The 7,393-nt window shown below is 50.3% G+C and overlaps 3 protein-coding genes across 3 annotated transcripts; all 3 read right to left on the bottom strand.

Moving 5' to 3' along the window:
- Positions 1 to 14: 14 nt before the first annotated feature.
- Positions 15 to 722, bottom strand: Pmar_PMAR002452 (conserved hypothetical protein; the record flags this gene model as incomplete). Its single annotated transcript, XM_002765723.1, has 5 exons — positions 567 to 722; positions 449 to 522; positions 316 to 395; positions 102 to 273; positions 15 to 54 (listed from the first exon to the last, which is right to left on the bottom strand). Coding segments are annotated over exons 1-5 (493 nt in total), but the record flags the coding sequence as incomplete, so codon positions are not given.
- Positions 723 to 1,164: 442 nt separating this feature from the next.
- Pmar_PMAR002451 (tetratricopeptide repeat protein, putative) lies at positions 1,165 to 2,263 on the bottom strand (the record flags this gene model as incomplete). Its single annotated transcript, XM_002765722.1, has 7 exons — positions 1,165 to 1,254; positions 1,301 to 1,365; positions 1,411 to 1,532; positions 1,749 to 1,859; positions 1,907 to 1,965; positions 2,010 to 2,134; positions 2,179 to 2,263. 7 exons carry the CDS (start codon positions 2,261 to 2,263, stop codon positions 1,165 to 1,167), a joined length of 657 nt encoding a protein of 218 aa, XP_002765768.1.
- Positions 2,264 to 2,438: 175 nt separating this feature from the next.
- Positions 2,439 to 6,093, bottom strand: Pmar_PMAR002450 (hypothetical protein). The gene is made up of 18 exons (XM_002765721.1): positions 5,878 to 6,093; positions 5,579 to 5,745; positions 5,146 to 5,234; positions 5,045 to 5,100; positions 4,823 to 4,988; positions 4,614 to 4,649; positions 4,470 to 4,534; positions 4,339 to 4,418; positions 3,905 to 3,962; positions 3,804 to 3,858; positions 3,716 to 3,755; positions 3,522 to 3,675; positions 3,399 to 3,477; positions 3,230 to 3,349; positions 3,105 to 3,184; positions 2,979 to 3,045; positions 2,854 to 2,928; positions 2,439 to 2,799 (listed from the first exon to the last, which is right to left on the bottom strand). The coding sequence occupies exons 1-18, from the start codon at positions 6,069 to 6,071 to the stop codon at positions 2,776 to 2,778; spliced, it is 1,605 nt and encodes a 534-aa protein (XP_002765767.1). The 5' UTR covers positions 6,072 to 6,093; the 3' UTR covers positions 2,439 to 2,775.
- Between the last annotated feature and the right edge of the window lie 1,300 nt (positions 6,094 to 7,393).

The raw sequence follows: 7,393 nt of genomic DNA, 5'->3' as shown, positions 1-7,393 counted from the left end.
CAACAGGTCACTACCTTCCCCCTTCTCCTTTTCAACTGCCTTCGCTAAATCGCCCTATCACAACACCACCTTCCAAATGCCCACATTCCGGACGTTTTTACCTGGGTTATAACGCCCGTAGCGGGAACAGGCTCAGGGACGGTTCGAGAGGCGTCCATCTCGATATCGGCATCGTCGGGCTTCTGCACAAATGCCAGCTTGGCCCTCACAGAGCCTCCGATGTCATCACCAACAACAACACGAGGGATACTCTCGAACTCCGAGGCTACATACCTGGTCACGCTCATGGAAGAAGTGACGGAGGTGTGGTATTACTTTCTGCGATTGCCAGTGATAGCGTAACCACTATGAGGCATGGCTTCACTCCGGAAGTCCAAAGGCTTAGCCACAATGACCTGAAGAAGAAGAGCACCTTCCCCTTCCTCCACCTTCCCATATCGCCACCAACCTTAGGAAAAGCTGCCGCGGGATCATCCGGATACAGGAAGGCATTCTTAGGAGTAGTCGGCTTCACAAAGACCCCTACAGTAGTATGCTACAGAGAGTATACGATAAGCCACTACTACCACTGGCGACCTCCTGAAGCCTCTGGTTGGTGTTCTGAAGGCGCTTCTTATCAATAGTAGCACTAACGAGCTGCCTCTTGCATGTTCTAAAACGCTTCTTCACCTTAGAGCGGATTGACTTTGCCATCTCTCACGAGTACTACTCAACAAGGAACTGTAAATGCATACAGACCCTCAAAAATGGCTAACCCCTACCAATCACCACGCTAGCCGCCGCCGCCGCCAACCTCCTCCCCCACGTCCCCTATAGAGTGAAAATGCTGATACCAAGTGATGCGGTAGACCTCGTGGTGAGAATCTCGCTCGCCCGAAATATAGAACAATCTCGCTCGCCCAAAATTTAGTGTGAGGCTGTAAACCATAGGAAGTTGGTCAACGAGTATCAGCTGATGCAGTTGCAGGAATGGGAGCCACCTCAAACCGAGAGCTCTACCCCTGCACTTGCGACTTCTTATGTGGAGCATTCTAAGAACACCGTCACTAACGTGGAAGGGTGTGCTAGCGTAGCAACAGCAGCCTTTTCAACCGATCACGCCTCCATCACGATGATACTTTCACAACCTCAACCACACTGAGTAACTCAACAGATGGTGTTCGTCTATTGTTGAAAACTTATACTATAACTCCCTGTAGAGGGGTCCTTGACACACTTGAAGTTGTCAGTAGAAAGGCCGAATTTGCCCAGAACCTGTTATATGCAATACTTGCGCACACATATACCAATAATCTCTCACGGTGTTGCCAAGGTCCTTCAACTTCCCCATCATCTCCTCCTTCTCTCGTTCAAACTGCTCCTCCGCTGAATACACTTTTCTCATCGTAATACGAATAGTAGTTTTCTCACCGGCTTTTTCAATCTTGCTATAGCGCGCCTTGTTGGCCGGTACTGTTATCCAAGTAGGGTCCAGCTCCTGCAGACGATCGAGGTCCTCCTTGCATTGGGTGTACTTCCGCATTCCCTCATACCTAGGTTAACCACAAAATGACTCAGGACAAGTTTTCATGGGAAAATATGCACATGCTCAACCACGTGTGTTGATGACAATCAGAAAATTCTGAGGAAATTTTGATAAACTTTTCTTAGTTCCTTTACACTAATAAACCAATCTCTAAGTAGACTCCTAAAATTTCTGAGCTCAGCTGAGGAAAGCAAGCATATATTGCAACACAGACCCCACTCACGCATTAGCTCGTCTACCAACGACTTTGCCGTACGAGGGATCCAACTCGAGTGCCTTAGTGCAATCGTCAACAACCTCTTCCCATTCCGAAAAGAAGTAATGGCAGGCAGCCCTGAAGGGACTACTCCCACCAGCGAGAGAACCAAGACAAGTACCCACCTGTTGGCAAGGCACTGCGACCGGACGATCTTCTCTTCTTTCGGACACGTCGCATAGGCCTACCACTCACAATTCCCATACCATCCATCGAGAACTTCCTCACCAAAGTGTAGCGATCCATCGCCAGAGATATTCGTTTCGCCTTGTAATGTTCATTCCCTTCTTGCTTTAGTCGTTGTGCCTCTGGCAAGGACCGCACCCTCTCATCAGCTCCTCCTTCCGACCCGTCTAAAAGCACCCATTTCACCCCAACCAACCAAGTCGGGCCTTACCAGCAGAGGCGTCATCCGCCTCCTCTCTGGGGGGGCTATCGTCCACAACTTCTGCAACGCGACTGTCTTCCTTTACAAAAGGCATTTGAACTCGGTAGACATTCTGATCCTCGAAACTTCACTCGCGCACTCCTCAACTCACTGACTGCTATTGACTGACTACTCGACATCTAAGAGCCCCATTTATTTACTCGCTTCCCAGAAGAAATGTCATACCACACTTCCGTCACTTCGCCAGTGTAACACAACAACAAATCAGCCCCAGAGGATGGAAGAGGATAAGGCCGCAGACCAGCTACGTGAGGCAAATAAGACAGTACGTGGTGGTGATGGTGGTGATGGACACAAATATACAACTTTGCAATCTGCACGCATGCACAACATTGCTCCAGTGATCGTCGTCAGAATGCAGAGTAAGTGTCGCTTAAGTCTGGAAGAATAATAGATACAATGGGAATGATGGTATTATAATGAACATAACGCCAGGTCTAGGTCCATCTCATACTGGCTGCTGCTGCTGGTATCAGGCTGTTACAAGATGACCTCAACCGCCGCTTGTCGCCTTGCTATTGACGTTGATATAGATAGGCACTTCTACTACTTGGCAGTAGTGGGAGACGCCTAAGATGATGGAGGAGTAAGTTGATGATGGAACGGTCACTTCCTGTGCCCTACCTGATTAATGGTCTTCCCAGCACTAGTAGCAGGGAGCAAGTTATGTGACTGCATCACTCGGGCCGGCAAGAGGACCTATTCCAACCACGAGTACCGAACCTCTGGAGCCTTATGCTGCAACTTACTTTCCTATCCGCCGCTGCCGCCGCCGGCTCCACAGTCGAGGAAGCACCAGTAGCTACAGTAGCCGACCTGATGAAGCAACTCTACTACAACTACCACTATTCCAATTCCACCTCTCCTCAACCTACTTGTTATGCACAATCGTATGATGGCCCTTATCCAGGCTGCCCATGGTCTCCTTGATACGCTTAATCATCACCTTATACTTCTAAACATACATCAGTCCCCCCCTGGAGTGCACCCTTCAACCTACCTCCCTTTGTCGCTCAGTGATGCCAGCCTCGTTCATCTTCGACAGAAGCTTCCGTATACTCTCCGTACACTGCAACAAAACTCGCTTCTTCTCCAGCTCCATTCGCTTCTCCTTCTCAACCTGATTCCGCAAACTCCCCACCCCCTCCAACACAGCTACCTCTCCTTACCACCGTCATGGAGCCCGAGGGGTTGTACGTGAGGTTTCCCGTCAACGCAGATCGAGAGCCTGCCCCTTGTGCTATCGACCTAACCAAGCGTACTCTAATGATAATGCCAACTCCCATGCCTACCCTCGACTTGCAGCTACCCAACCAGCTGGTACACGTCGCCTCTCAAAGGGCGTAGACGACGACGGCGGCGGCGGCGGCGGTGGTGGAGGCGGCGGCGGAGGAGGTACAGCAGCTTGCCCGCCATAGCAGCTTACGGAGCTCCACGCTGTAGCACCTGACGACCTCATGTGGCTGACAGAGGCGTGACCACTTACCATTAGGAGGAGGTGGCGGCGGCGGTGGCTGAGTGCTCATCTGAGACCAAGGAAGAATACTCCACCATCGGCCGATACTAAGACCTACCATCTCGCGACTTCCTCGTGGCACTAGAGTCACCTCCCTTCCTTGTTGAGTAGACCTACCACTCCAGTCCGAACAAGCCACAGACAGGTTGACTATACTACCTCTTAGTGTTGTCTCCTATAGAGGAAGCACTTGCGGCCGCAGCAGTAGCATTTGTACCTACCATAACTCGATCGATCATTCTCATCAAGCTTTTTAGGTAGGTTAATGACTCAACCACTACAACTGAGTGCTCTACACGACAAATCCCGACGAGCCATGACTGGATCTATCAACGTGGGAAAATATGCACATGGTCAACTGCATGTGTTGGCGACAGAATTGAGAAAATTTTTGGGAAAATTCTCGTTGGTTTCTGTACATTCCTATCCCACTTATCTTATCATCCAGGAACTACTGAGCTCGGTTGGGGCAAGCTACCACTTATTCCAATACTGGCCTCTAGATTCGTTTCAAGGTAGTGTTCACAGCGAGCACCCGAGCCGCCGAGATGGGAAACACCCCCACAATAGACGATCAAACACACATCTACTACCATCTGCTGTAACATTCTTCTCCTCCACCTTCTCTGGCTCCACTTCACCCGGCCGTATAGACAGAAGATAGTCTACAAACCTACCAGGCACAATGCCTCCACAACCCCTACACACACATCCCTATTATTACTCATCAACAGCCTCATGGCCTCCTATAATAGGCTCCAAGTCAGCCAACTCCTCTAACATCGACTTCTGACAAAACACCCCAACCGTGTCATCGGATCATCCACTATCCCTCCCCAACAGAATGCCCGACAACGGCAAGTCTCACCTTGTCCGCATATTTCTGAGCATCCTCCAGGAGAACCTAAGAGTCAGCGATTCACTATTTCACTGCACCACACAAGTCCCGTGAATGCGTAATACGCCTTAGGCGTATGCGTTAGAGAATCATGATAAAAGAAGCACCTATACACTGTGACTATACTTCAGTGGCAAGCAAGCAGAACAGCTCTCAAAAGGTCATCCTTCCAAACCCACCTGTCCAACTTCTGCTATGATCTCCAGCCTCTCATCGTCTCCATTGCCTTGGAAATGCTTCCACACATACTCGTGTACTCCAGAGACCGCCTCAACCGGCAGCTGCGAGGATGTTGCTGCTGATGATGATGATGCTACACCCTCTTCTTGAGAAGATGAAGATGACCTGAACGATAAACCTCTCGAAACGGAACCCACTACGCACAATATCAGACAGCTTACCCAGCAGTGTTGGCCACTTCACTGGAGCTCATCGGAGCCGCTGCCTCTCCATCAGCCTACAATAAATTATTACAAAAAGCCGACGGAGCGAAGCGGATCACCTTGTGCGTGTCATCCCCTGCCTTGGTCGGTCTGGTCGGACTCCAGCTCCTCTCCGATGCCCACTCACATGCACCCACCGATCCATCACCTGAGGCAAATGACTACTCAACCTAAACACTCAGCAACAGACTTCCATGCAAAACACAGGCTCACTCTCTAACATAGAGAGCTGCTCTAAACAAGACGGGTTGCCGTATTCACTACTGAAAGCAGGCAAAGCCCCGCAATGTTCGATGTCACTACCACTGTAAAGCTGACGGCCTATTCAGCATCGCGTTTCCGTCACATATTCTCTATACAAGCCACACCGGTCAGGATTCGTTGGAGCTCGAAATTTTACCATTCCAGTTTGCACAGTTATACCAGAGTACGTTATCGAGCACAGTATCATGTTCCCCTCAACCTAGAAGGAGCCTCTCTCCTCTATCTTACTCAGAGACTCTAAACCAGCCTCTCCCATCGTCTCCTCCTCCAACGCCCTGCCTCCTCTCCGCAAAGGGCTTGGATGCACCTTCGAGTTCCGTATACTCATCTTCTGACGTTTGGCCCCACTCCGTCCAGCGACTGTTGCCGACTTGGTCGGGCCCGAAGGAGCGGACCTGTCCCGAACAATACTAGAAATGAACCTCCTTAAACCCTTCCCCCACGACGATACACTTCCCACTCCATTGACAGACAGCTGACCGGTTATCACGTTGTATCGGAAAACGCCTCTTCCCAGGTCCTATTACGGTTCTCGTTTTCGCCTAACATTCCTCTTGAGGGCGCCTCCAGCTGCCACAAGCCGGACCACCCGATTGGCGGCCTCCCCTCGAGCTCCCCAAACATCCCTATTGGGCTGTAGGATGACTCGATTCGTCACTGAGGAAGAGGAAGCTACTGCCGCAGCTGAAGAGGATGATGAGGGTGACGAGTCTCGACTCATGGGAGTAGACGACAAAACTGCTACGAAGCACAGAACGCTACTTCATAGGAAGTGGACTTCTCAGTGACGTTGGACGAGCATCTCCTTCCAACCCAAATCGTGTTTATAAACAAAGAAGAATACTCGTGTTCAAATATTGCTCCTATCAGAATACTACGCGTCTGATATAGTAGAGCGGATGAGACCAACAAATACAAACTCTCAGGCGATCGCTGATGAGGGGTGCATTCTACGTGTGTCAACATAGTACGGCTCAGAGTTCATACGACTATGTCAGACTATTCTCGCGCTCGCCATCTTCGGGCGAGCGCCAACCGCAACAAGTGCACAACACAACGCAATGGTGGAAATCGCTATTTGCAGTTGGCGCTGGGCTCCGGTGGTGCTTTACATGGGGACTCCCCGCTGGGTAGGGCGCAATAAAACTTTGCGCTTCTGGGCATGACAGTATATGGTTGCTATCATATCTGGTTAGTATGAAATTACATGTCATATCTATATTGCCAGTGATTCAGCTTCCTGACTTCCTTCTCCCTTATCGAAATGCAAGGTGGAGGGCGTGGCCACTAGTGACGCTCCGGTTACTGCTAAGCAATCAAACGCTGCGATGAAGGAAGGTACTGCAGCAAACAGTGCTGGTACCCCAACAATGTGACTCTGATGGGAGATGACCAGATGACATATCAAAGGCAGATCAAACATTGATTACTAAGGCCAGGATCGTTATATCTCTGACGAGAGTGACGAAGTCCGGGGTCAACGACAAGGGATGAAACGACGGAAAGGGAATTGGAACGCCATGTTCAGACCCTGGAAGTATCTGGAAAATAGCGAGCGCCTGCAACGACTGGTGCGCGATGACGACAGCAGGCTTCTCTTTGGTTAGCATTGTGGCTGTACGGTGTTTATACATAGACCTGATTAAGGTTGCTCTAGTTGTAGTGATTCACGCATGAGTCTCATGGATTAGGCTGTCCGTAACCGTAGCCATCTGGCTCAAGTTATACAGTTTACTAAACTGAGCTTAGTGGGGATCACAAACACCCAGACACGTCGGAACAAGACAAGGTCGAGGACGGCAAAAAGAAAAGGCCTTTTCAGAAGCCTTGTGCGGCACAAGGCTTGTCATGTGTTTGACGGCAGCCGTCATGATCCGCCTACGCGGAACCGAATCGATGGCTGGAGCCACCTGTAGGTGCCCGTCTTAGCAGCCACCCTATCCGACGTAAGCAACGCCAGTACAGCAGCAACCCACAGGGGCTTCCACTTCTCTGGATCGGATGATATTATCCACGACTTAGATTCCAAGCCATTAACTCTAA

This window comes from Perkinsus marinus, assembly GCF_000006405.1.
Source record: "Perkinsus marinus ATCC 50983 genomic scaffold scf_1104296975024, whole genome shotgun sequence".
Lineage (NCBI taxonomy): Eukaryota > Perkinsozoa > Perkinsida > Perkinsidae > Perkinsus > Perkinsus marinus.
Note: the sequence above shows the minus strand (reverse complement) of the source record. Positions and strands in the feature narration are given on the sequence as shown.